At 50.3% G+C, this 27220-nt stretch overlaps 10 protein-coding genes across 10 annotated transcripts; 7 read left to right on the forward strand and 3 right to left on the reverse strand.

Annotated features, from left to right (window-relative positions):
- Window positions 1-257: 257 nt before the first annotated feature.
- Window positions 258-805, reverse strand: STEHIDRAFT_118279 (uncharacterized protein). Its single transcript, XM_007299872.1, has one exon. It carries the CDS (start codon window positions 671-673, stop codon window positions 401-403), a length of 273 nt encoding a protein of 90 aa, XP_007299934.1. The 5' UTR covers window positions 674-805; the 3' UTR covers window positions 258-400.
- Window positions 806-2132: 1327 nt separating this feature from the next.
- On the forward strand, window positions 2133-3534 carry STEHIDRAFT_72899 (GroES-like protein). Its single transcript, XM_007299389.1, has 4 exons — window positions 2133-2399; window positions 2454-2532; window positions 2598-2796; window positions 2871-3534. The coding sequence occupies exons 1-4, from the start codon at window positions 2140-2142 to the stop codon at window positions 3419-3421; spliced, it is 1089 nt and encodes a 362-aa protein (XP_007299451.1). The 5' UTR covers window positions 2133-2139; the 3' UTR covers window positions 3422-3534.
- Window positions 3535-3842: 308 nt separating this feature from the next.
- Window positions 3843-8158, reverse strand: STEHIDRAFT_152804 (uncharacterized protein; the record flags this gene model as incomplete). Its single annotated transcript, XM_007299874.1, has 20 exons — window positions 3843-3900; window positions 3963-4882; window positions 4952-5084; window positions 5144-5178; window positions 5235-5249; window positions 5315-5358; window positions 5438-5691; window positions 5774-5812; window positions 5885-5945; window positions 6007-6091; window positions 6148-6161; window positions 6228-6332; window positions 6393-6475; window positions 6549-6692; window positions 6823-6872; window positions 7413-7718; window positions 7781-7832; window positions 7893-7911; window positions 7969-7978; window positions 8054-8158. The coding sequence occupies 20 exons, from the start codon at window positions 8156-8158 to the stop codon at window positions 3843-3845; spliced, it is 2532 nt and encodes an 843-aa protein (XP_007299936.1).
- A 528-nt stretch (window positions 8159-8686) lies between these two features.
- On the forward strand, window positions 8687-11708 carry STEHIDRAFT_136954 (kinase-like protein). The gene is made up of 8 exons (XM_007299875.1): window positions 8687-8804; window positions 8863-8985; window positions 9052-9148; window positions 9207-9312; window positions 9655-10009; window positions 10137-10280; window positions 10336-10902; window positions 10963-11708. Exons 1-7 carry the CDS (start codon window positions 8706-8708, stop codon window positions 10867-10869), a joined length of 1458 nt encoding a protein of 485 aa, XP_007299937.1. The 5' UTR covers window positions 8687-8705; the 3' UTR covers window positions 10870-10902; window positions 10963-11708.
- A 613-nt stretch (window positions 11709-12321) lies between these two features.
- Window positions 12322-13417, reverse strand: STEHIDRAFT_136955 (uncharacterized protein; the record flags this gene model as incomplete). Its single annotated transcript, XM_007299876.1, has 3 exons — window positions 12322-12483; window positions 12542-12857; window positions 12911-13417. The coding sequence occupies 3 exons, from the start codon at window positions 13415-13417 to the stop codon at window positions 12443-12445; spliced, it is 864 nt and encodes a 287-aa protein (XP_007299938.1). The 3' UTR covers window positions 12322-12442.
- A 1638-nt stretch (window positions 13418-15055) lies between these two features.
- On the forward strand, window positions 15056-16856 carry STEHIDRAFT_165528 (uncharacterized protein; the record flags this gene model as incomplete). Its single annotated transcript, XM_007299877.1, has 5 exons — window positions 15056-15175; window positions 15254-15754; window positions 15819-16133; window positions 16194-16515; window positions 16588-16856. 4 exons carry the CDS (start codon window positions 15056-15058, stop codon window positions 16440-16442), a joined length of 1185 nt encoding a protein of 394 aa, XP_007299939.1. The 3' UTR covers window positions 16443-16515; window positions 16588-16856.
- A 258-nt stretch (window positions 16857-17114) lies between these two features.
- On the forward strand, window positions 17115-19801 carry STEHIDRAFT_118283 (uncharacterized protein). Its single transcript, XM_007299878.1, has 12 exons — window positions 17115-17375; window positions 17458-17488; window positions 17555-17614; window positions 17676-17966; window positions 18047-18073; window positions 18133-18216; window positions 18291-18381; window positions 18435-18567; window positions 18635-18836; window positions 18920-19089; window positions 19175-19338; window positions 19419-19801. The coding sequence occupies exons 4-12, from the start codon at window positions 17901-17903 to the stop codon at window positions 19688-19690; spliced, it is 1209 nt and encodes a 402-aa protein (XP_007299940.1). The 5' UTR covers window positions 17115-17375; window positions 17458-17488; window positions 17555-17614; window positions 17676-17900; the 3' UTR covers window positions 19691-19801.
- A 430-nt stretch (window positions 19802-20231) lies between these two features.
- STEHIDRAFT_91140 (uncharacterized protein) lies at window positions 20232-23102 on the forward strand (the record flags this gene model as incomplete). The annotated part of the gene is made up of 6 exons (XM_007299873.1): window positions 20232-21129; window positions 21196-21670; window positions 21735-21890; window positions 21953-22786; window positions 22877-22982; window positions 23059-23102. The coding sequence occupies 6 exons, from the start codon at window positions 20232-20234 to the stop codon at window positions 23083-23085; spliced, it is 2496 nt and encodes an 831-aa protein (XP_007299935.1). The 3' UTR covers window positions 23086-23102.
- Window positions 23103-23527: 425 nt separating this feature from the next.
- STEHIDRAFT_48404 (uncharacterized protein) lies at window positions 23528-24753 on the forward strand (the record flags this gene model as incomplete). Its single annotated transcript, XM_007299190.1, has 5 exons — window positions 23528-23702; window positions 23780-23816; window positions 23915-24006; window positions 24084-24158; window positions 24218-24753. The coding sequence occupies 5 exons, from the start codon at window positions 23528-23530 to the stop codon at window positions 24751-24753; spliced, it is 915 nt and encodes a 304-aa protein (XP_007299252.1).
- Window positions 24754-25669: 916 nt separating this feature from the next.
- STEHIDRAFT_136957 (Aldo/keto reductase) lies at window positions 25670-27204 on the forward strand (the record flags this gene model as incomplete). The annotated part of the gene is made up of 6 exons (XM_007299880.1): window positions 25670-25786; window positions 25877-25962; window positions 26055-26222; window positions 26308-26584; window positions 26666-26872; window positions 26961-27204. 6 exons carry the CDS (start codon window positions 25670-25672, stop codon window positions 27117-27119), a joined length of 1014 nt encoding a protein of 337 aa, XP_007299942.1. The 3' UTR covers window positions 27120-27204.
- Window positions 27205-27220: the final 16 nt, after the last annotated feature.

The following is a 27220-nucleotide window of genomic DNA, read 5'->3' on the forward strand; positions in this document are numbered from 1 at the left end:
ACAATGACCAGTCGTATCCATGCTCGACGATCTGCTTTCCTCACACCTCAACAGGCAGACCTGACATGACATGGCCAGCAACAAATCAGTTGGGTGCACAGTTATGGTGCACGCGCTACCTAGGGAGTCTTGAAATGGTTCGTCGAAGTCCAAGTGCTCCGTCCACATTATCACTGCCGGCAGCGACCTCGCGCATTCGTTCCACTGATAATCAAACCAGTTACTAGAGGTACTATGTAAGTACTCTGGCTTACTGTGCGTACAGAATACGGCGTTTCTCAGATACGGTGCAATGTACTCTTTAACGAGACGTACGACCCAAACCCGCTGCCCACTCGCAGCCACTCGCCCGCCCTATACTCTTGAGGCAACTCAATCCTCGAAAACGAGCCCTTCTTCATCAAGCATCGGCCATCCACCCCAATAGCCACACCCCATTCCATCTCTTCACGCTCCCCATCTGAATGCTCCCTATCAAACGCCCTACAACAAAGCTGTTACGCTCATCGTAATGAAGACCATCGTGACCCTTTTCGTTACACAATCCACTGGTCAAACAATAACCGTGGATAATTCGAGAGCGGTAAGCAGTGGACTGTGTCTTTCCGAATACTAGGCATAGTCGCAGAGCAATGAGGACCGTCCATGTCGGCACAGAGTCCAGCAAAGGCATGTAACGAGTACGAGCAGGGATCTGAGCTCTTACTCAGGAGATGTAGCGAGACTTTCCATCGTTGTACGTGACGTGGGGCAACGACAACGCCACGAGCTTGTAATCGCAACTTGAGACTGCCGTTGTTGTTTTTCTGCCCGCAGAAAGCGATCGAAGTGTCAAATTTTCACATAGGAGTATTGGCCGAAACATCAGCTCAATAATCACATATAATTTTGTGCCCACGTTCAACGACGACGACGGAGGTTAGACGTTAGCAAAGAGGAGTGAGTCGACCCGCGGCGCCAATCATAGTTAATCGCTGTTAATCGATTCTCTCAAGTTGGGGCGGCGCTTCGGGAATAGCCGGAAGACAAAATCAGTCGTACATACCTGCAACTCGCTCATTCTCAATTTTTTTAATTCTTTTCTTCTACTGTCATGAGGTACTATTATCCTGCGCTCGATCTGAATAATCGGTGTTACTCTCCAAGTCTCGATGGCAATGCAAGGCTAAGTACCTAACACATGTTGCCTCAGTAAGCACTCTTAAAAAACTCAAGTTTGCTGCCGAAATCCTCCTCTACGTCATTCTCTGGCTCGGAGGCTCTACTGAGCTTCATGCGCTTTATGGTCTGCTTTCTAGGATATTTTGCGATTATAAACCCGGTCTGGCTATTTTTGACGTCCTAGTTAGTCTATATCGACACAGTTCTGCTCACGGTACAACTGACAGGGTATCTACTATAGGGGTCAACTGGCTGAGCCTCCTCTATAACTTCAGTGTGAAGTTGTGCGACGTCGGCCAGATATCGACGGCTTCCATTGGCTATTTATTGCTCTGGTCAACGGGTAGGCGCCGAGCACAATGGACATTGTTGTCACTCTTGTTCTTCATTGAGGTTCTGCCCTGCAATTGTGGTCGCACGGTTCGCTCTCGCGCCAGTAGGCTGTGGTTTTTGCGTGGATGTATGAGCCTACGGATAATGAGTGGGTGGACGTATTCAATGGATCGTAGTTCCATTGGAAGACATTGATGGACGACTAACAACGGGCCCGTGGCATTCACTCTGTTGAATTACCAGTGTTGATGGGCGCAAAGCAGCGTTCGTGTACACTGCCTCAGTGTCCTCTTTGGGAACGATAAGGAGTTTGGACTCCGTGTCATCATTTCTGTGCTATGAATAAGTATCCTTTGCCATGTATGTCGTTCCATCGTAAGCTCAGACAGACATCGGAGTCATGTGGATATCCTGTTGCTCAGCCTGTCCACTGTTCACGGCCCATGACTGTCACTAGTTGATCATAGTCTCTCGTGTGGATATCACATCCACATCACCCAGAGTGCCGCGAAATACTACGCCAAATGGCCCTGCTCGCTTTGTCTGTGTTCTCATATATAGTGATACCGTCCGACTTACTCCCGAACTGTATCCCTCTTCTCTCAATCATCCGCTTTTACCCGCACACCGACTTGATTGTTCTACATGACTTCCTCAATCCACAGGGCGCTCTTGGTTCTGGAGAAGGGTGCACCGCCCACCGTCGATACACGCCCAACTCCTAAGCCAGGCAAAGATGAGATCTTGGTGAAAGTCTCCGCAACCTCTATCAATCCCATCGACGCATACATGGGTCTCATGGGAGCCTTCATTCAATCTTACCCTGCTACTCTCGGGTGCGATGCGGCCGGCATCGTAGAGGAGGTTGGCGAGGATGTCAAGACATTCGTCAAAGGTGATAGAGTGTAGGCAGTATTCCCCTCCATCATGCTCGGATCGTGGCTGACATCCCAGCATAGTCTGTCTGCGGGCGATTTCAAGCCAGATTTTCACACTTATCAGGAATATGCGCTCGGCTATGAATGGACGTCCTGCAAGGCAAGTTGCCACGATTAGTCTAAGTTGCGGCGTATATTCTCGGTTGCTTATGATGGTAATGGTAGATACCTGAAAATATGACCTTTGAGGAAGCCTCGACGATCCCCCTTGTCCTCGGCACAGCGGCCGTAGGAATGTACGGGGTGCTGAAGACGCCACATGGAGGGGCGGGTCTCGTGGCACCTTGGGCAGAGGGTGGTAGGAATAAATATCATAACGAGCCTGCGATTGTTATAGGAGGCGCAAGCGGCGTTGGCCAGTGTGGTGAGTGATTGAAATCTGACTTTTCCTCTCTGAACAACCTATGCTGACTCGAGCTGACGTACCTCGATGCAAAGCAATTCAACTGGCGAAGATGTCAGGATTCAACCCAATCATCACCAGCGCCTCCTCACACAACACTGCGTACTGCAAAGCGGCGGGTGCGACTCACGTCATCGACTACCAGAAGACTCCTTATGGGCCAGCCTTCGTTGAGGCCGTCTCTGCCATCACGACCGCTCCGATCAAGTTCATCTACGATGCCATAAGCGCTGAGGCCTCACAAACGACTTGCTGGTCCATTCTCGCCCCGGGCGGGAGATTGGTCGTCGCAAACCCTAATGCCTCCAAAGATATAGGACAACCTGGTGTTGAGGGAAAAGATGGAAGGAGGGTTATTACTGTTTTTGGAAGTGTGCACAATGATGAAGTGGGAGGGGATGTGCAGCTTGGGAAGAGCATGTATGTCGCGCTGGAGAAGATGTTGAGAGATGGTGACATCAAGCCGAGTAAGGTCGAGCTGCTTCCAGGAGGGTTGAGCGGACTGCCGGACGGATTTGCGAGGTTGGTGGCTAAGAAGATCAGCGGGGCGAAGATGGTCGTGAGGGTGGCGGACACACCGAAGTGATCCCATCTTACTTGATATCGTCTTCTGTCGAGTGATTCTTCGTGTACTTCTAATATTTATACAAGACCCGCAATCCCGAGAATGAGAGCTGTGAGCCGTATGGCTCGACGTTCTGTGTGGGGAGCGCAGGAGTCTCACGAGACCAGTGATCCGGGCGACCAGCGAGTGCTCTACTTGGCCGTCATGCGCAGCTGGACTTCAGGGACATGTTCGGGAGAAAGAGCTTGTCCATTCAATCTACATCAGAACTATACATACACTCCTTCGTAGAACAGTCAGGGGTGACTGAAGCATACACATAACGAAGAGGAAACTCACCTCAACACCATAATACAGTGCGTAACAGTTTAAGGCGTAAATGTCCACAATGTTGTCTACATAGCGATACAGCCACAAGATGAATCGACGCAGGACCTCAACTTCAAAACGTATCATTCCTCGATGGTGTTCCAGGTGTCCCGACCTCGTTTCTCATACCCCTGTTTATCCAAAAGTAACCAGTCAGTAAAATATAAATGCAGACGCGATCGCCCTGACATACCTAGTCAACATCATCAACAAGCTCTCGATCCTCGCCTGCCTTTCCTGCAGTTCTTTCATCTCCCCCTTCAACCCACTCATGTCACCCTTTTTCGTATCCTTTCGTTTGCTATCACGTCCACCCCTGTCCTCCTCTGCACCGTTGCTCTCCCGCTCTTCCAACAGCTCCTGGACTCTTTTCAGTCTCTCCTCCAATTTCTCCATTCTATCGCCCACCATCATTCCATCACCGACGCCCGTACTCTCGTTGAGACCCCTCCTCCCACCTCCGAACAACCTGGCCAAAGGACTAGCAGGAGTCGGTATCTCGCCAGTCGCCGCGTTAAGCACCCGTGTCGCCTCAGTACGCAAAGACAGATACCGCGGTCTGGACGCCGACTGTCGGATGGAGGTCTGAGTCGGGGAACGAGGAATACTAGACGGACGACCTGGACGACCTGGACGACCAGGTGTCGAAGTTTGCGTTTCGCTTCTCGGCCGAGTCGGACTATTCCTGTTCCCGTTCGAAAACCTATTCGTGGTCGCGCTAGCGGGCTCCGTGCTCATATCCCCTTCTTCTTCTGTCATACCTTGCACATGCCTTTCCCGGCTCGCCCAGCTCCTCAGCCCGATCCTGTCACGATCATCGTCTTCCTCGCCATCCTCATCCTCAAACAGACTGATGTCATCCTCGTCCACCAATTGTTCCACGTCGAACAAAGCCTCATAGATGTCCTCTGCGTGCGTTCCCATGACGGCTTCGAGAACAGGCAGGGTCTTGACGGCACGGGGCAGGGAGTTGTATAAGGACTGAGCGGCGGACTGCGTGGTGTGGCGGAGGCCTTGATTGTTTGAGTTTGTGGGTCTTGCGTGGTCAAGATGGCGTGGCTGTTGTTGGAAGGATCGTTCGTAGAGCGAGATGGCGATCAGGATGGGGAAACTCTAGTAAACCGTGTAATATTAGCGCAAGTTCAGCGAGACAAGCGCAGGGGAAGATGGGAGGTGACATACTGTTAGTCGAATTAGGAATACGTTTGCGGTGTGAAGCGAGCGTGGGGAGAGTACGAAACTGGCTGGCCATAGAATGGCAAAGGCCAGTAAATTGAACGGAGGCTGGTAACTGAACAGTGCGTCGGACTTCATCCTGTGGTTGTAAAATGAATCAGACCATCGAAATTTATTCGCCACAAAAATGGACAGTACCCTTCGAGAGTGATGATGGTGAATTGGAAGAGGTACTGGACAGAACAAGTCAGTCATAACTCTGTGTAACAGGAAAAAAACCAAACAATACCTCCTGATTCGCGTTCTAAGATGGGGTTGAAAATAAACGTTGAGCGATCTGATTGCACAGTAATGCGAAAACGGACTCACGGCATCAATCCTCGCAAACGTATTCGACAATATCGATATCAAAACTATTCCACCACCCACCCAGACATGAGCTAAATATTCGAACACTTACAGCAACCCAAGAGAGAACAAGAAAGTACGCACTTGTCAGAAGCAGCGTATTACTCAACGCCGCAAACCCAGTCATCAATATCGGGCCAAACACCGGATGAAAGCTCTCCGCCTGTCCAAAGCTGAGATACGTATTGCCGAACCAGATCTGCACCATGAGCCACGCGATGGATTTGAGCTTCCACTTGTCCGATGCGAGCGTCCAGAGGGTGAAGAGCAGGCCGGAGAAACATATCGCTGCGATGCACATGAAGAAGATAAATTCGGCGATCATGCCACGGAGGGCTCTGCGTTGGGGAGTTGGTAAGTTGGTGAGGGAATGGCTTCAATGGGTAGATAGGAAGGAGAAAGGAGGATGGGGTTACGAACAGGACGACAACGTTGTTGGATACGAGGAAGAACGCGAGCCTGGGAGACGTGATCCGAGTCATCAACCATCCCGTCTCAGCGAGTTGAAGTTCTAAAATTGTGCAGGCTCACCTGGGAAATAGTATACAAGCGCCACATGCCAAGATATCGAAGCCTAATTCCGACGAAGATGCTTTATGACGCAAGGTCTCAGCCTCACTTCGCGCTCGTTTTGAGAAAAAAGTGATACTTACGGTCTCCCGTGGCGAGGCCTTTTATGCGTAGAATAATATAGAGCAGGAAGACGATGACGAATGATGTGTCGAAGACATTCCACATCTACATTTGTAGTTAGTCAACCGTTATCGAGCGATGGGAGGAGAAAGTGAACAAACATTCGCGATATAAACTGATATGTTTCAAGCGTTAAATCAGTGACCCCGGGGATAAATCGTGAAGATCCACATTAACTCACTTCCCCAACCATGTTCTTGAGATGCCGTGTATTCCGCCAACGTGAATGCTGAAGCGAAAACGATGAATACGACTTCAAACACGTTCATCGCGTTCTTGTCCTGCTCTGCGCCATCACAGGAACGGATTAATTCAACATCTTCATGAAGCAGACATCGGAGCTTACTAGACAGCGCCAACACAAAGATCACGAACAACACCACAAAGTTCAAAAACTCTAATAGTGCACCATACTTCGGCACGCGTAGCCTATCGTCAATTCAACAACAATTATGGATAGGAATTAGACCGGATGAGAGGGGTAATAGATGGGTGTCCTTACCGTGGATGGTGCAACAGCGAGGCTTTGCGTATATCGTAGATTTCAATGGCTCGCTGCTTGTAGTTATCGGCTACAAGGGAGCGGTTGGTCGCTGCGGAACTTGAGTAGACGACTTGGCCGGAGTAGATGTCATTCACGACCGTCCTTCGATTATTGAACACAGAAGACCGAGAGACCCGAGATATGGGCGAGTGGGGGGCGAGCGATTGAGTAATTATCAGTAGGCGAGTAAAATCAGACAAATGTGAGCGGATGAAAAAATTGCAGGGCTTACTGGATGATCGGAGAGGCGATGAAGGCTTTGGCGCGGGTTGCGATAGCCATCTAAAAAATCGTAAAGCCAAAAATAAATCCACAGATTGAGCAACAAGGTACAGAAAACATGACACATGAATTAAATCAATGAACAGTGCTCAGGAGCGCGGATGAACTCAGCGCTCCGGGGATAAAATACAGTGGCAAAGCGGGAACTCTGTTGATTGAGGCACTGTTTCAGAGCGGACAGTACTCCATGTGGTACCGCTCTCCTTCGCTAATCAGCTGCACCTCTGATGTTCAGGATCATCACGTATGCTTTGCATAGCCCTAGTGAGACTTACGAACCACAATCTGGTGGAACGTCGGGATCTCAAAATATCGTGATATCCTCCGGTGAGGAATTTACGGCACTCAACGAAATTCTGTTCAGCGGAGTGTTGCGTCGCTGCACTGGAGTCAGTTGAATTCCTTGCTAGAGGTCTTTTCAACATCTCTGGTCCCCTCTCTGAAGGTGATCCTCAACCACAGCGCGAAACCCCGGAGTCTGGATACCTCCGAACATGGAGGATCCCAAAGGCAACAGCCGCTATCAATCAACACACTCACCTCGAGCGCACTCTGTGGATCATCTATCTCATTCTCCTCGGCAGCACCAAGCACACCCTTCACCTCCTCTATCACGCTCTCTGGAGCTCCGGCCAATGGACTCCAACATGTAGTCAGAACGGAGACGAGCTGGATCCTGTTGTTGGCGAAGTGGGATACGAGTTTCATGGCGAGGATTTCGCAGAGGCTTGCGCGAGAGAGGGATACGCCAGAGTAGGCGAGATCATCTTCGGCGAGAGCGAGGAAGTGAGAGCGGACTACAAGGCAGGCGTAGACTATGGAAGGGTTGTGGAGCCGGGCGTATTTCTGGACAAGTTATGAGTACAAGTGCTGCCAGGCCGCCACCTGGTTGGATGATATGCACTGACGAAGACAATAGGCCGAACGATAGCAAAGTTGATGTCAGATGCCGTTAATTGGCTGAAGAATCAACGTTAATGTTGAGCGTTCCGTATACAGTATGGAGGATGTGCGCCGTACTCCCAACTTAGCGCGCTGTCTGAAACAAACAAATAAGCTGCGGTAGAATGGAGTCGGAACACCACACGAAACACACCGATGCTTTTCTGTCCGAAAAAGTTCCGTGATTGAAGATTGTCAGGATGATGAGACTGCAATCATGGCAGAAAGATTGCACTAACTGTGACGTCCCTTCGGAGATGAGATATTACAGGGAACACCTTGACTGCAGCCAAATATTCTGCTGGAGGAGAAAGAAGAGCGGCAAACTGTGTTTCTGTATCCATCCTTCCCAGCTTCGCTCTTGAGAACGACTTGAGGGAGAGAGCGCGGCGGGACTCGCAGACGATGACGCTCCGGTTGGACTCGAGGTACAACGTGTTCGGCTAGATCGAGTATGTTGCGCACATTGGAGGCGGGGCGATCTTCGATACTAGTCTTCGATCGGGAACATCGACGCGAGATTTAGGTTGATTTGCCACGTTCTACAGAAGCCAGATAGCCTATCCATCCTCTAAGCGAACTTTGTTCGCTAGCAAACACAAAAGAGACGGTCTTTGCAGCGCGCACCGGGTATAGTGCTCTTATTGTTATGCATTGCTCAGGTGGGAACTGCAATTGTGAAGTCGAGCGACTTCGCGTGGGCGTCTGCTCGGCGGCTTATTGTGATTTGAAGGGCACGAGGCCCGCGGACGGTCCCGATCAGTCAAGATGCGGTCGCCTGCCTTGTCCGGTACAACGCCATCTTTTGTTTCGCTTTTATACCCCGGCTCGTTTCGACTTGTATCATTAGTCCCTCCCTAGTCATCTATCCGCCCCAATATTGCCTGAGACATGGGCTGCTGCTTCTCCGAACCCGTAGATTTCGACGCTGCGGTCAATCTATATCACTTTAACCTCCACAGAGCGATCGGCAAGGGTGCGTTTGGCAAGGTGCGTCCCCCCCTTTCCTCCTTTGTTGAACCCATCAGCTCATGTTTGTCGCGTTCAGGTTCGCGTGGTCGAACATAAGCGTACAAAGGCTCTTTACGCGCTCAAATATATCGACAAGTCGAAGTGTATCGACAAGAAGTCTGTGGCCAATGTCATTCAGGAGCGGCGGCTACTCGAGGAGGTGCGTGTGCCACCCAAATTATTGGGCCTACTCATGCTCAACGTGTTCCCTTTCGGTTATACCCAGGTCGATCATCCATTTGTCGTCAACTTGCGCTACGCATTCCAGGATGATTACAACTGCTATTTTGCCCTGGACCTCATGCTCGGAGGTGACACCCGTTGTGAGTGGCGAGCGCCAATGACATCTCTGTCTCCGTCTTTCTGACCCTCCCCCTCTAGTTCATCTAAATCAGTTGGGCTCTTTCCCCGAAGAAACTGTCCGCTTCTGGATGGCAGAGCTTGCGTGTGCCATTTCCTACCTTCACGACCACAAAATCGTGCATCGGTGAGTTGCTTTGTTCCGTTTCATACCTTGGTCCGCATAACGACCGCACAGTGGGATCGTATGGATCCAGCGATGCGACAATCACACTGTGGTCGTAGTCGGCTGCAACCACCCGTACGGTCGTCCCAGACCGCTGCTTGAGGACGTTGCATGTGTCGAGCTTGTTCCATGCTATGCACCGCCCGTTTCCCGAATACTGTAACTGGCAGGCTTTCTGTCAAAAATAGAACGGGGTGCATAGCATGCAACATTCCAATCACCCCAGAAGGGGTTTCATTTATCACTCGTGTGACCTCATTGCCGCGCCTCACGTACAGCAACTGACGCCCTGCTCCTTCTCAGCGACGTCAAACCGGACAACATTCTGCTCGACACCTCCGGCCACGCACATCTGACAGACTTCAATATCGCGATTCACTATTCCGACCGGCGACTGCACACGTCCGTCGCGGGCTCAATGGCCTACATGGCGCCCGAGATCATCCACCCGAACCGAAGAGGCTACAGCTGGCAAGTGGACTGGTGGAGCCTCGGCGTGTGTGCGTACGAGCTCCTGTGGCACAAGCGACCCTTCGATGGGAAGAGCGCCGAGAAGACGCGGGCGAGCATCTTGAACGATCCGATTAGGTTGCCACCTGCGCGAACCGGAGCTGGCGTTCAGCAGCTCAGCCAGGAAGGCTGTGATGCGATTTCTAGGGTGCGTAGTCTTTACCGCTTCTTTTTAGACGGCGGTTTTGCGTTGGGTGGCGTTCCCAGGCTCTGTCCATTGTTCCGCTTCGGGAATGTGATTCGTGTGACTAACTCGCCCGCTTGTTTTATTTTAGTTGCTGGACCGAAATTCAAGGACGAGGCTCGGTTGTCGGTCCTTGGCTACGTCTCTCGATGATTTCAAGAACCATCCATGGTTCTCACGCATCAACTGGGAGCGACTCGAGTCAAAGCAGCTCGTATCACCATTCGTGCCCAATGTGAGCTTTTTCGGCTCTGCTTTCGAAATTCGCAATGTGCTGATGCGTTCCACAGATGGGCGTCCCCAACTTCGACGTGCAGCACGAACTTGACGAATTTATGGCGGTCGAGAAGCCGCTCAAGCACAAGAAGCCCGCGGCCAACCGACCAGACCCTGAACGGATGAGGCCCGAGCTGCGGCAGCTTGAGGAGCAATTCACGATGTATGATTTCACCACGACAACCCGACGATCGTATTACCCGATGAACGAGCCCATCGTCGCCACGAAGGACGGTGAGGACGACGGGACGATTTTGGTGCAAAGTCGGACGGGGACGATGGAGCAGGAGAGTCGCGTGATGGTGCGATCGAGGCCGCCATCACCTCAGTTCGTGAACGCGATTGGCCACCCGATCTCCTTCGCGAACGGCTATCCGAACGGACCCGTGCAGCACCCCTCTCGCGCACATTCACATTCCCGGACGCCTTCGCAAACGTCCAGCCATCCTTCATCGCAGTCGCAGTCGCGCCCAGGCTCGCGACATCGGACCGCGGAGCAGCCGAATCGGATGGGTCCAACGACGAGTGTGCAGCGCTATTCTACATGATCTTAATTTTATTCCGTCGCTTTCTCGCTCTCCGTGAGTCTTCCTCATATCTGAATTGTTCGATATGTGCTGACCGAATTTTGATCTTGACAGCTGTACTCCCATCGCGGTCTCTCCCCCTGTACCCGTTTCCTCGTGCTCTTGCCGTCTCACATTGTAACCTCGAACGCCTCCGTCTCTGTGCCACGCTATATCGTCCCGGACCCCGAAAACTACACTGTCCATTAATTACCCTAATATCGACCGTCGTCTCCCTACATCATCCGCGCATAACACTGTCGAGCCCACTATTTATTCGTCTCTATCTGTGTCAGTCATCTTGGCCAACATGAACATGTACCCATTCAACCGAGCGCGCCGGACCGGTCCCACACGCTTTCTCTTTCTTCGTTGCAACTTCACTTCAATGATCTCCTTTTTTTGTTTTTTGTTTTGCTATATCTATACACACACAAATGACTTTGTCCATGCATGCATCTCTTCGATCTTCCTTCGTCTCTTGTTGTTGTTTTTACGTCGATCTTGATTTTTTGGGGCTATCTTTTGTCCTTCCTACTTTTTCTTTCTCTTTTTTTTTCTTTTGCTCGTTGCTCATCGCACACATTTGTTCACGGTTTCCTCGCACGCACGTTTCCATACAACCTGCTCTCCACCCTCGCTGTATCCTAGATCTGTTATTCCCATTCCCGTTTCTCTCTTCCTTGCCCTTGCAATTGATTGCCCTCCGCACGTACTTACATACTCACTAGTTAGTAGTGGTGGTGCTTTAGTACGACTTGTTTATGACGCTCTATGCCTGAGGGCGAGCAAAATGATGATACATATACATGCCATGAACCATATATACGGCAGTGACTTATGTACGAATTGCTGAAACATCAGGGGCAAGGGCTCATCCTGAATAATTCTCAAAATTTCAACCTTCTGGACAGGATCTGAATCTCGTTCCCCAGGGAGGTGCGGGCTCCTCGGGTGTATTGAAATATGGCAGGCGTTGCCAATTGGACCCTCCGGCGGTCTACTGGCGCCAGAAGAAGCTCACCGCTCCGATACGCCACGAATATAAAAGACAGCACCGATCTACTGGGTGCGCATATTCAGATGGGAGTATATACGAGAACTTGAACCTTCTGCGTAGAGGTTTACACGATGCGATGACTGTACATTTTGGGAAATATCAAAGAGAATAACAGCCATGATTTGTCGGTGAGAGTGAAGACGAAGGTTTACGCGGTCAGTCGGTTCAACATACTTATACAAGAAAAACCGGTGATTTCGAACCACCATAACATACAAAGGCTTCTCCGTGCCCAAATTTCAACACTTACTCGGTCGTTCTACTTCGTGAACAGCGGGGATTGAGAGATTATCGGTCATTGCTATAGATTCAGCTTTCAATCTTCGAGACTCAATATAAGAACTCTAGATCACGTATTAGCTATAAACATGTACAATGTCAGTTCACATACAAGTCTTTTACATATTCACGCGTATCCGATGTCACGACAGCAACTTAGACCAAGACTCGTAGAGCAACAGAAAGCTAAGTATTCGTTCAAGGTAAAGCAACACATCATTTGCGGCCGAATCTGGGGCTGACGCCCGGTGGGAGTGCTGAACGGTGGTCGAATTTAGTTCGAGGGTGAGAACAAAATAGGAGGGTTGTGCTTACCGATTGGGCCCCAACCATACTGAACAAGCCGATACGACGCGGAGAGTAAAGCCTGTACATCTTCCGAACGCGCTCGAGGATACTTGATCCTTTCGATAAGTGATTGGCGAAAGATGTCCCGATCTTTCTTGAGTGCGACCTCGATGAAGGGAAGCGGCATGAAGCAAGTTGCCCCGAAGTCCAACACCACCACTACCGACTGGCCATCCGGGGTCGTACTCTTCCTGAAATTACCAGGGTTGAAATCGGAAAGACAGAGGTATCGATCGTAATCCGATATATCGCCTTGGAAGTCGATGCGCAGCATTTTAAGAATCTAACATAGGTCTGAGCTCGCCATAGCACCTTGAGGCGTTGGCGAACACTTACCTTTTGGATGTGATCATAGAAGTCCTGGTCGGTTCTATAATCGGCGTTCGGAAGCCATTCAGGGAAGAATGAGTGTACAATAGAACTTGTGTCGCTGCCGAAGTGTCCGAGTGTCGCGGTTGATGGTGCTCGGAGGTTGATCAACGCCTCGACAGCCCTCGCAATGAGGTCAACATCCTTCGAGTCGCAGTCTGTGCCCTCGATGTACTGCATGGTTATGTATCCGACGCGGCACCCGTGATAATCTGCCGTAAATGCACGGAAAACGGAAGCAACTTGTACGCTTGAGATGCCGGCCTCGCGAAGAGCCATGGCTGTCCAATGCTGCATGTGCGCCTCGCCAAGGGTAACGTTCACACCGCATTTGACCCATGCGATTTCTGAATGAGTAGAAGGATCGGTGATGGTGATTCCCTGGGGGAATTTGTGCTCCTCGCAGCGGGCGACGATGTCCTCGTCGGAGGGCAGACTCGGGTTATGTATGAAATCGTAGGATGAAGACGGCATGATAACTAGGAGGAAGAATTGGATATAAAGGAAACTTATAGGGTGAACTATAAAGAAACCGACGCACTTCGAAGGACTGGGGTTTGACGATTGTGAGAGCAGAGAGATTGTTGCAGGACGTGGGGAGTTTGCGACGCTAAGATGGCCTCTCGCCCTGACCAAGAACCACGATGTGGGCTGTCTCACGATGAACGCCAACACGATCGGCATTGCCCCTCGTGTGTGGCGTTCGCATGCACCAAAGTGCCACATTTCCGGTGGGCCACACCGGGCCGATTCGCGGGAGTGTGCGTTCTTCCTCCACATCACTGACTGGGATAACGGCCGTGCACACGATTCCTGCCAACCCTACGAGAGTGACAAGACCTCTCGTTCCCAAGCAGTCGGCTTTTCGTAGTAGAAGCAGAAGATTTGACGAGTGCTGGAGAGATCGGCGAAAACGAGGACGCCACTGAAACTTCTTCAAGTTGAGATTAATATTGCCACTGAAGAAAGTTCAGTGGCAGCATACGCGCTCGAGGGCATTTCAAAGTGAAGATTCTCGACCAAACGTCACAGTTGATGCCTGATATATTTCCGTACTCACTTCATGCTGGGAACGACGAAAGAAAAAAAGGCCCGCGTTTCCGATTGTCTCTGCCTGGCATAGGTGCCACGGTCCTGGCACAGACAGCGACTTGACGCGGATTCGAGATTTGTGGGGAGGGCAGTGTCACGGAAGATTGAGCAATTCGTCAAAAGCAAGACAGAGCACTCTACGTAGAAAGCTTAAAGCCAGCAAGATCGTCACGGACGTGCCCAGGCACAAGCTTGGTTCAAACTTGGTTCAAACGACGTTGTGGCGGAAGAGTGGCAACAGTTCAACACGTACAAACAACTGCAAAGAAAGCAACCGGCACCTGCAGAGCTTGTGCTCCGTTGGCCAAGTTCATGAACTCGTCGAACGTCGACGCACCTTCTTACTCAGGCTCCCTTCACTTCTAAAACTAGACTCTTCTGCGCCGGAAACACGAGTATGCATGCAGCAGGTATGTAATAGCCGAGCAGGCATTTTATATGGTTGAAATCATACTTAATCAAAGTTGAAGGTTCCGAGCAAGGTGTTTCGCTTCGGCAACTTGGGTGTAGTCATTCGATGGAATGGTCTTCGTACAAACGTATGCAAGATTCGCCGAATAACGGCGGCCGTATGTTTGCCGGGCAGTATTGCTGCACTATTGGGCCACAATGTAACAATCGTTCAAGACTTATGGATGGTGGCAATGTTACTCTAGGCTTGGACCCTTGACCGCTTGAAGTTCGAAGGAAGAATATAATTAAAGTAGTCCGAGTCGAACGCTGAGATCAAGATGCAAGCTCTGCACGACCATCAGTCGATATAGGGAAAGTGGGTGTAACAATCATTCATCATTCAGGGCAAACATGGCAGCAGAGAATCTAAAAGTTCCATATCGATGCCACCTCGACGAAGCATTGAGCATGATTATGCCAGGTAAGTAATGGAATCACCCTTCCTCCAGCCGACATAGGCTCTGTCCATTGTATGCTTGACCAAAGCTTACTCACATAGCAAGGCCTCGACACATAAGTACCCTCCACCCGAGCTCCAATATAAAAGCTGAGATCTCAACCTATTGCATGTCTAGTGGCTTCAAGCGAGCAAACAAGTTCCGCATCCCTCCCGATCTCTTAACACCCTCGACCCCTGTGGTCGCCCTCTCGTCTAGGTCACCTGTCTACTCGGACTCTACTTCAGCCGTGAGCTTTCAAGTACTGTGAGTTTCGTGCTTCGCTCACTCGTCCGGTTTTCGTCCGGTTTTCGTGGATGCATTCTAGAACATGGCGTCCTTACCTTCATCATTTTCAGGTATCTCTCAGAACCGGCTCTCCCCTCGAGAATTTGTGCCTGGGCAGTGCAACACCAGCACAAAAGAGCACAGGAAAGAGCTCCCTCGCGAGGTCATATCCCTTTTCTCGCCATCGAAGTCTTCTGGTCAACCAGTAGGTGCCAAACTCGTTGAGCTAGCGGACAAAGGCTCATCGACTCGCGACCAGTCACTCAAAAGTTCTTCGTCCAATCCACCGCCTACTCAAATCATCTCAAAATTAGGCATATCAACCAGCGATCTGCGGTATAAAGGTCCGGCACCTGATTTGCTGCCTACCCCAGCTATCCCAACTACCCCGAGCGGATCAGCTTCCTCACCAACCGCCGTCCACAGCCCTTCGACAGATAACAGCTCGGACGACAACAACGTTCCAGATACCGAAACAGTGTCTAGTCAGAATCTTTTGAGCACTATGTTCTCCAGCTTACTTCAGGGGCCTCCGAACGGGGTACGTTTTCTCTCCCCTCGTCTACAGTCATATAATTCGTTTAACAAATCAATATCACATCCAGGTCACCAATCTTGCGCAGAACATAGCCAACCCCTTCTCAGGGTCAAGTGCCACTCAGGATCCAGCTAACCCTCATGCACCCGCTATGCCCCTCAATACTTCGAAATTACCCTTCCAGCAGGCCCGGGAGTTGGTCGACAACATCCCCAACGTCAGAGCGTTATTCGATTCGTCAAAAAAGCCTGAGGAGAGGATATCCACGTTCGGCGACCAGCTGAAGGAGCTATTCAAGAGGCTGTACTATATATTCTTCCTGCCGATCAGCTGGTTCTTCACGTTCACGCACGCAATTCAGCAGATAATCGTTCATCTTTCGGTGAGCATCTCCTTTTCTTGTGCGCTTAGCCTCGCTCCTAATTATATATCTTCGAATCAGTTACTTCCCGCCTGGGGCATGATTCAATTCTACGAACGTACCATCCGGTCCAAGGTCCCTTGGTTACCTTCCATTTGGGGCATATTCATCTGGATGTTTCCCAGCGGCCTCGGCAACCTACTCCACTTCCAAAACATGTTTGACGTTGTGTTTCCTGTCCCTAAAAGTCTTGTTCCGCCTGTCGAAGTGGACTTTAACGCTATTGGGACGGGCCAACCCTTGTTCAAGATACCTGGAGCTGGTAATTAGATGGCTGTGGCAAAAGACAGTGGTAGAATTGTTGTATCGAATCTGGATTCTCGGGTGGATCACATTCCTTCTGGTGAGCTCTATTTAGTGAAGATATCTTGCGAAGACATAGCTTAATGTTGGCGTTGCCAATTGTTTATCACAGATATCGTACCGGATACTCGTACCACTGCTTCGTTATGCGTTCCGATCTCTCCTTCGCGTTCAGATTCGTCTTCTGTTGACAGAAGCTCTAAGACGTACTTGGTGGAACGTTTGCATTTTCTTTTTGGGTCTCGCATGGTATAGCTCTCGTCGAATATTGCATTACATCGTGGAAGAACATATTGGCAAAGTCAGGACTCTTCCAGTGATCGGGCTTGTTTATAATCGTTTGTTGACTCGTACTCTACGGTACTACACATTGGTGCCAAATTGAATCCATAATCTCCAATAATTACTTATGAAGAGTGCATGTATTTGCCGCTGTTTTGTTCTCTAGTAAGTATCTCGCATCCATCGCGCTGGCACGACCAAGGCACGACGCGTCGCGAGAGGAACTTTCTCGGAGTTACCCGAAACCCCTTTACCTCTTTGCCACAAGACCAAAGACATGCCGTATGTCAGTTCGCCGCGAGGTCACCGTGTTGAGCGATCACGACAACGGGGTTTCTTCTCTCCACCCTCATCTTTGTCCTCTGCTGTCCTCAGTCCCTAGTCCTTCAATCTTCGCCTCCTACCTTTCTCCTCAGCCTAAGGTTTATTTAGCACAACTTCTGGCACAATGTCTACGCCCACCAACAAAGCTGCCCAGTTGAAAGCAGAGGGCAACGCCTTGTTCGCGAAGAAGGATTTCAAGCAAGCTATTCAGAAGTACGGCGAAGCCATCGATGTGGATGGAAATAACGCAGTTTTATACTCCAACAGGGCTGCGTGCCACCTAAACTTACAACAGTGAGTGGTCCAAGAGTCTATCACTTGTGCGAAAATACAGGGCTAGAGTACTTGGTTCTGATGTCGAGAATCGCCCTTGAAGATATAAAGAGGCGATCACCGACTCAGAGAAGGTAATCTTCGCGTGTTGTCATATACCTGGCTAGCCTCGGTACTCACGCGTTCCGCACGGATGACAGGCAACAGAATTGGACCCCGCCTACTCGAAAGCTTGGAATCGTCTTGCCGCTGCTCAGGACGTGAGTCGGGTCGATATTTATCTTTGACATTGCTGTGTCTCAACTTCGCGCCCTATGACAGGCCCTTGATCTCTACCCCAACGCCATAAAATCGTACCAACGCGCCATCGATACACTTCCAAAAGAGTCTCCGACACCTACAGAGCTCACACAAAAGAAGCAATACGAGGCCGCTCGCGATGCAGTCGCGATCAAGCAGCAGAACCTGGAAGCCGCGAGAAACAGACCTCGGCAGCAACCTACTGCTGAAGAGCCATACATCCGTATGAACACCAACACGCAGAGAATGCCGTGGGTGGTGGCGAACGAGTTGATCCCGACTCTGAGGCTGAAAGAGAATTATTTTAGCAGCGTAAGTCCCTTTCATACCTTGTAGATAGCGCGCGAAACTCATGCACGTGGTGGATGATGTGTTACCTATATCGCCCGTAGGCGTATCTCATTGGCGAAGCTGAAATGGTGCGTTGGGTGTCTTTGTTTGGCCGACCTAGGAAACTTTGTTAAGTGCTTTCGTATAGTGCTTCCAGCAAGCAAATCAGATAATGAACAGCCTGAGGAAGGTCCCGAGTCCCATGGGTCCAATGTACTTCGGCGTGACCGGGGTATGTCCCACAAACAACTCGATATACACTCTCACCTATTGTAACCGTCTCTCCCATCCTCATCTGGTCGGCAGGCTATCGAATCACTGAGCAATGCCGTCATGATGGATAGGCGTGTCTTCCGTCTCGAAAGTATGGAGTGGGTTCAGAAGTATAATGACCAGAGTGCGCCCTCATTCGTCTGTCTCACATTGCTATCTTCTAACAATATGCGAAAGTGTCTATGGAGACGGGCAGGGTGAACGGTCCAAACGTCAGAGGCAGCACCGAGAGTATCATAGACGGAATTCGTCAGAGGTTCGATGAGGGAGGCTTTGATGTAGCTCGGCCATGCGCCAGCGTCGCAGTCAGGTTCGTTTTCCAACATCACCCTGAAGCTCGCCAGCTCATGATCGCCTGTCTTGTTACAACCTAATAGGAGCATCATCATGCTGGCTAATGTGGAGGCTGGTCTTCAACGTAAGCACGAGTTAGCAGTCGAACGGTACGATCAAGCCCTCGCCATCCTGAGATGGGGAAGGGAGCACTGGAAGGATGTTCCGAAGGACGACAGAGGAACCATCTTTGAGGATTCGTTTATGAGAGGTGTGAGAGACCTACGCCTAGAGGCGTACATGGAGGTATGTTGTATTTCCATGTGCTAAATCGCTGATTCTCAAGATTGTTTGATACCTGACTGACGATATGTCTATGCGATGGCCAGGCCTGGATGACTAACAAAAAATCCAAGAAATTTACACTTGATGACCTTCTGAAAGAGGCGGAAGATATACTAGCAGAAGTCAGAGCTCATCCTTGTACGGAAGAGATGAAGCGCGAAATCCCTGGCTTCGCTCTGGCTTTTTGGTCGTACGTTGAGGGGCATGCACTGGCGTAAGTCACATTTGTACCCCTGTATCAACCGTACTTGCTCTCGTGTCTCCGTTCTCCGGCATATTTTGTTGATTTTGATGTCTAGGATGATCGGCTTCGTCAAGAACTGGGCTCCTCGTGTTGGTCAATTTGGCAATGCTAGCACACGGGAAGAGATCGAGACCACATTCATGAAGTCTTTCCAAGAGTCTGCCAAAGCGTATTTTGAGGCTGCGGACAAGTTCCCGGAAGACGATGAAGCGCACGTTTGTAAGCCCCCACTCTCACCATTCCGTTCTGCACACACTTACATGCGACCACGATCACTAACTCTCACCTCATCGCACCAGGGTACCTCAACTGTGGTATCGACATCTACTGGCGTACCGGTATCCCGCTCAAAGTCTCCCTTCCCATCATGGAACGTATTCGCAAAGCCCACAACACGATGCGTAAGGCGAAGATATGGGAGAACTCGGCGATGGGTATGCAAGGGAGGGATCAAGCGCTGCAGAGGTTAGCGTGGTTCGAAGAGGATGTAAAGAAGGCTATGGCAGAGGGACAATTTGACGGTGAGGCACAGATACTGCCTAGTTGGTGTCAGCCAGAAAATAACGAGTGATCGTAAACGCACCATGGCATGGGAGAGTACGCGAGCGTTGGATTTGGGTTGAGTGCTCGATCTTTCTTCAGTACCGATTATTTATGTAACACTCTTCTTGGTATACATCACTTACACTACCTACTGCTATCCATGCTGTCTCCGTCAATCAAGAATGATTAGTCTGGTTTATTCGATCCCAGCCGCTACAGTCACTGCATTCGAGTGTGTGGCAACAGGTAAAGATGACCATACAATTCGAAATCCCGCGGTGCCACAACACCCTAGACTGTAACATCAATCATCCTTGCTACTGCAGGCTACTGCCAGCGCCTGCAGCCATCCAGAATTCTTTTCGATCCTGATCATTCTGACGAACGTACCAGTCGCTTTCACTTGGATCTGAGCGTAACCGGTTCGACTTGTACAGTATGTAAGTCGTGAAGCCTTGTCCTGGAATTTTCCTCTATCACATTCGGTATGGCTCCTCGCTCCGTCGCTCACTTCTATAACATGTTCACGTCGTGGGGCACAGATTTTAACATCAAGTTTTGAGGTTGTAATGGCTGAGACATTGCTAGCCATCGTGTTAGTAACCTCATCGGCAAGAGGAAGCCACCTAGTCTGTCGCTGGCCGCCCGCTCCCCAATCATCTCCTCGTCTTTCTCGTCCTCGGCCCAATTACAATAACCATGCTAACCGTTTCGATAATCCCTGGCGCGCATCTAACATGCCCGATGGATCACAGTCGAATGTTCCTTTCAATTTGCCCGAAGCCAAAGATGAATGGGATTACATATGGCAACGGCCTCACCAGAACGCTCGCGACCGCTCCATCTCATTTTCGCACCAGTCTTCCTCCCACCACGCGCATTCCGGACGGACATCGCCCGTAAAAGATGGAGGAGGGTTCACGGGTACGATGGATGACGGGGCTGACGATCCACCGCTGAAGGACAGCTTCGATGACTTCTTGGGGTATGAAAGTGAGTTTTTGGCCAACATATTGTCGCCTCAGCCGGCTTTGTGCCACCAAAAGTTCGAGCTCGTGGTGGACGATTTGTGTTTCATCGGGCATCCAGTCTGTGCAGAGTCGGACGGAGTATGGAGGTTCAAGTCCGAGAAAAGGGATTATTCGAGAGGGAGAGGTTCGAGGAAGCGTACAATGTCAAGCGAAGACCTGTCCGGATCTACCGAGCTGGGGAGGAATACATCACCGGTGCCCGAGACGTCGAACGCGAAGTCTTCATGGTTGCATTCTTTCCATCTAGTGCTCGTACACGATCTACCGGACCCCTCGTCTTCTGCATCAGGCAACATCTCGAAGTACTTCGACGTCATATATGAACAGATCGCGTTCACGGTCACTGCGGTGTTGTTCCAAGAGCAGGTGTTGGCGAATTTTGTCGAGTCGGAATGTGAAGTGTTAGGGAGACTGAAAGACGACTGTGCAGCCAGAGGTTTGTTGGTTTGATCTTCCATGCCTCAAACTGTTATATCTAAGGCTTCTTGATTTCACTCATTAGGCGAACCATTCGAACAATTCATAACCGAAGCCATTCTCAACTGTTCCATCGCTCCCGCCATGAGAACCCTCTACGAATGCATCAAGTCTCGTTCTCTGGCCCAACTGACGATCCATAACCTTACTCTCGAACTGCAACTCCCACCTTACATCGACTCCCTCCTACATAGCGTAGACGACACCGACGCAGACCTAAATTATCTGGGAACCGAGTCGTCTCATGGTATAAGCCTTGATAGCAGTATGAGCGGTATAACAGGCAGAGGAAGTGGAGGAGGGTGGGGGAAGGAGTTGAGCTTCGCGTGGCGGTTGCCGAGTTTGGATCCCTGGAAGAGTTTGTTGCTCTTAGACGGATCAGAAGGCAAGGACTGGATGGAGGTCTATGCAAGTTTGAAGTCAGGGGCTGTCAAGGAAGAGGATCGGGTGCTGGGCGAGCAGTTGGTGCGATTCTTGGAGATGGCAGATGTCACACTTTCGTATGTTTTCTTACTACAGACCGCGCAGGCAGGCCGACGCTGACCTCCCATTCCATTTCGACAGATTTGTTGATATGGCAAGTTTGCTCGATTGGAATCTGGAGTCACAAGTTTTTCCTATCGTAAGGTGGCTTGTGCATCACCGTCGAGCCAAAGTCGTCGATATCGTTCACCGTGGCCTCAAAACTGTGTTTACAGTTAGTCCCAAATTCGAAGCTCCGTGCGTCTACTTGCTTGCATCCGTATTGTTTTCCTTTTTGCTCCTAACAATATGCCTCTCAGTGTCAGACAGCTTTCGTCCGAGTTCCGCACTGCCTTCCCCGACTCTTCTATCCCCCCTCTCCCTTCGCTGCTTTCCACGGTCTCCTCCGCCCAATCCAAACACTTCTATGCGGCCGTAGTACGCTCCAAAGAACGCATTCCGCAATACTTGAGCGTGGTGCAGTGGATGCTGAAGAAGGACCTCTTGGTGACGCTTCACTTAAGAATCAGGGTTGTCGTCCCGAGCGAGCTGAAGGCGAGGGTAAGAAAGGAATGGGGTAGGAAGAGGGCGGGAGCGAAGAGGAGAAGGGAAATAAGGAGAAAGTTGGGCACGTATATTTCATTTGAGGATGAGAAGTCGAACAAATATTCTGCGTTCACCGGGAGAGGGAGGAGGAGGAAGCCGGTGCTCCTGGATGACGAAGAGGACAAGAAGGAAACTGACGAGATGTCGACATTAGGAGACGAACTGTTTGAAGAGAGTCAGTCTCCACCTTGGCTCTCGCTCTCACCGAAATCAATTCGGCAGAGTACTCGTCGTGGCTCGAGTGGGCTCGACCCCAGGCCCATTCTCGCTGACCTCACTGAACCGCCCATTGCTGAAGAGACTGGTGACCTTGAGCTCGACAATGAGGATGAAGACGAAGAGGTTGACGTGGAAGAGAGCGAACCTGGGAGGGGCGAGGACTTTGATCTGGAGATAGGCGAGATAGAGTTCGAGACAAAGGAAGGTGAGAAGGACGACAGCGTGTCGAGTATCATCGTCGATCCTGGGAGAGCAACGTATAAGGAGAGACAGTGGTTGGAGGCAATGTTGGAAGGGAAGGACTCCGTTGTGGCGAGACGCTTTCAGCAGTACGTCTTCCCTACCTCTGTCTGTTGACTCACCCCCTATTCGTCTCTTGACTTCACCGGCGTGCTTACCAGAGCTTTCATATTGGACAGGATTAACCGGTACTTTGATGGGAAATGTACTGACGATGAGATCCTCTTCCGCGCTGAAATCACAAGGAAGCAATTGAGAGAAGTGTTGCATCACTTTGAGGAATATGTATGTCCCACGCCCTTCTCTTCTCCTTTTGAGCACACATCTGCCTTGACTGTCGTTACTGATCCTCGCTCGGTAGGTACAAACGACTCTGCATCCATCCTGACGTCTTGTAGACTGTCGAACACATTTCTCGTATATATACCTACTATTGGTGCCAACTTGGAGGACCCATTGTCACTCATGGGGGTATTAGTGCAGTGGGTGGTCTCATCGGCCACGGGACCAGTCAAAGTTCGCTCTCAACACCAGTACCTGTTCTCCAGATCAAACGGTCGAGATATTTTTGTCGAGGGTTTGTGAGAGGTTCTCGCAAATTTAGCCATCTTTGAATAGGCCACCTTCTTACCTTATTCTAATTTTATGGACTGGTGACAAGAATACCACTCGGGCACCCGTAGACCCATGTTCACAGGTACTTAATGGTGGTAGCCTATTTGAACCGTGCCCAATTCGCCTGACTTGTGCTTATCCCCCACTCTCTTAACGCTTGTCTCCTCCTTTAGCTCTACCTCCCCCGCCACAAAGGTGCATAACCAGTGACAGCCATGGATCCAGCCAGAAACACCCTGCCCCACTATCATCATAAATTTGCGCTGGATGACACCTTCTACGGAATGGACGAGGAAGACAGTCGCTTCCTCAAGGAACGCACAGGTATACAGGATGATGCGGCGTTGAAAGAGTATGTCATGTCGGTAGCTAGGGAAGCGTATGTGGTCTGTAAGTCGTCTCTGTCTGCTTCCATAGATGTGGAACCGTTCCGTAGCCATGATGCTGATATTAGTGTATTTGTTCAGATCCATACCCCTGTATACGAAGGTTCAACTTCACGAGGTATGTAATATTTAAGATCTATCTCAGCGAGCCCTCGCTACCGAACAATCTTGTTGATGCGTCTTTTTCCTTGTTTCTGTTATATCTCTGGGTTTTAGGCTAAACATATCGCGCCATTCCGCATATGAGGACTTCCTCAAGCTCGGGAAGAATAAGAAGGACGCCATTTTCCTTGATATTGGGTGTGCGTGTACGTGATATGTTCTCCGTCCTGGGATGAAGCATTGGTCATTCACCTTCATGATGTATGGTATATACCTCGTATAGTTGGGAACGATGCGAGGAAACCCGCAGTGGATGGTTGGCCGGCGCAAAATATTGTTGCCTCGGATCTGGTGCCGAGTGAGTGAAGCTGCTCGGTTAACTTCGTACATGATTCTGACATATTGACCTCGTCACAGAATTCTGGGAGCTAGGCTACAAACTATTCAACGACTCTCCCTCCTCTTTTCCTGCTCATTTCGTCCCAGGCGACGTAATGGACCCGTCTTTCCTGGCGTCCAACTCAGCCCCTACTGAGTATCTCGATCTTACGTCTCTCACGTCTCTGAACCCCCTCATTCAGCACACCACCGCGATCTACGCGTCTTTCTTCTTCCATCTGTTCAATGAACCTCAGCAACTCCATCTTGCTCAATGTCTTGCTTCTCTTCTCTCTTCCACTCCTGGGTCGATGATCTTTGGAAAACATGGCGCGAAGCCTGGTGAGAAAGGGCTGAGGCACAAACCCATTAGCAGCAGTGATGGGAAAGGGGTGGCGATGTTTTGCCATTCGCCAGAGAGTTGGAAGGAGCTTTGGGAGAGTATCTTTGGGGTAGGGAATGTCAAAGTGGAGGCGAAACTAGAGGAAGTGGTTAGGGACGAATACAGGAGGGAGGTGGAGGAGATGAGGGACCTGAGGTTCTATTTCATGGAGTGGAGTGTTATCAGATTGTAATGCTGCGACAGTCTCGCTTCCGAATATGCAGCCAGATGTGAGTGGCTATTTCTGTTCTGGGTTCTCGGTCTGGGTTATCAGGTGCCTTCTCTCGATTATAACTGTAACAAGATGTATATTGATTGCTGTCCTTTGGATCTTCTGATGACCTGTGATTATTGATGAGTATTACTAGGTATTACTCCAGGTAAGAGCACAGCCGAGCCTTCAGATCGAGTCCGGAGCCTCGACAATACAACATGGAACAACAATCCACTTTCTGCACAGACAATTTCGATGGCCAAATGCGCCCGAGCGGCTGATTACTAATGTAGCAGGGAATCCCATCTACATGATCTTATTTTGCTCGCTGACGTCGAAGCGCAAGCGCTCGGAAGAATCGGCACTTCTTGTTCAAGTTGGATGGTGTATCGATCGTTAGTACAGGACGTGTTCCCATAGACACCGTGCGCTGGGAGGGCTGAGGTGAGCCCTGAGCAAAGTTGGTGCCACATGCGTACCAGAAGTTCTCAGCAGCCATATACATTGCCTGGCATTTCTGCTCAACGACCGGTAAGCTGGAGTAGGCTTTAGACCATAAGTCTGATATACTTTACGTTTTGGCGCGGTGTTGATTTCTCCCAATCTATCGACCGTGATCGCCGAGGTTGTACCCTACAATAGAAGGAACCAGCTCCTTTCAACACAGTTTACGACGTCACTCGAGCGCTCACAGATCGAAGATGGGATTGATCCACCCTGATCTACCCTGATCCACCGCGCCCGCTGATTATTCACGTTGATTCACGGTGGGTCAGACTGCTTCATTGGCGTACATATAAACCCGCCTGTCTTAAACCCACCTGTATTCCGGCTTCTCCAGACTCTCTCGATCTACTCTACCACCACCACAGATATTCGGATACTACAGACAACCATGACTTCCTACCCTACTCGCAAGATCGGTAGCGACCAAGTGTCCGCCATCGGTTATGGGGCGATGGGTATATCAGCATTTTATGGAGAAACCGAGTCGGATGAAGAGCGTATCAAGGTCAGTGACGGTGCTACTGTTCGCAGACGCATGACATTCTCGTAATGCACGACCTGACTTGCATCAAACTGGGTTCATTCGAGCATATAGTTCTTGACAGAGGTGTACAATCGGGGCTGCACTTTCTGGGACACTGCAGACATTTATAAGGACTCTGAGGACCTCATCGGGAAATGGTTCGTCATCTATTTCGTTCTCAAGGTTTACTTACTCATTCTTCACGCCACAACGATGCCTATTAATGTCTTTCTAACTCATGCGTCCGCAGGTTCAAAGAAACAGGAAAACGCAAGGAGATCTTTCTTGCCACTAAATTCGGCTTTTTCTCGCCACACAAGAAGGGTGTCGACGGCCGTCCGGAATATGTCCCTGAAGCATGTGAGACCTCATTGAAGAGGCTTGGGGTCGACCAGATCGATCTTTATTATCTTCACCGGTAAGCCACCTTTTGCTTTCGCCTACCTTCCCTTTGAGTGTCACCGTATACTATTGACCATAACGATGCACTTATTATCCGATAGTGCTGATCCCACCGTACCTATCGAGAAAACCGTGGGTGCGATGGCCGAACTCGTGAAAGCCGGTAAAGTCAGATATCTCGGTCTCTCGGAGGTGAACTCGGAGACTCTTCGTCGCGCACATGCAGTACATCCTATCGCGGCCGTCCAGGTTGAGTTCAGTCCATTCACGCTAGATATCATGGACGAGAAGATCGGATTGTTGAAGACAGCGAGGGAGTTGGGAGTAGCAGTTATCGCGTATAGCCCGTTGGGCAGAGGCTTATTGACTGGACAATACGTGCGTACGGCCCTTCGTTTTTCCGTGGTTCTATGTCTTCATGTATACTGATGTTCGAACAAATGTGTCGCATCTACCCAGAAATCCCCAGACGACTTCGCTGAAGACGACTTCCGCCGTTTTGTCCCTCGTTATTCAAAAGAAAACTTCCCGAATATTCTAGCACTCGCAGACAATTTGAAGAGAGTTGGCGCGAAATACAATGCGACGGCGGGGCAAGTAGCGTTGGCGTGGTTGCTGGCTCAAGGAGAAGATGTACTGCCGATTCCAGGCACAAAGAAAGTCAAGGTGCGTATGAGCTCGAGGTCTCTTGGTCGGGAAAATGTCGTAATCTATGCTCTGACTGATTTTCCTTTGGTATTATATCATTGTGTAGTACCTTGAAGAGAACTTGGACGCGGTAAAGATCAAACTGTCGAAGGAGGATGTCGAGGAGGTTACCCGGGTGGCGAAGGCGAGCGATGCGAGTCAGGGTGGACTGAGGTATCCGCCCGGAATGGCGGAGACGTTATTTGCAGACACGCCGCCCTTGTAGGCCACCTGGATATAAGGATAATTGGAACTCCTCCGAGGGCGTACTGCGAGATATGGAAATTGTCCAAGGCAGACGGATTGTACATGTCAGTGAAGCAGCTT

This window comes from Stereum hirsutum (assembly GCF_000264905.1).
Source record: "Stereum hirsutum FP-91666 SS1 unplaced genomic scaffold STEHIscaffold_2, whole genome shotgun sequence".
Taxonomy (NCBI): domain Eukaryota; kingdom Fungi; phylum Basidiomycota; class Agaricomycetes; order Russulales; family Stereaceae; genus Stereum; species Stereum hirsutum.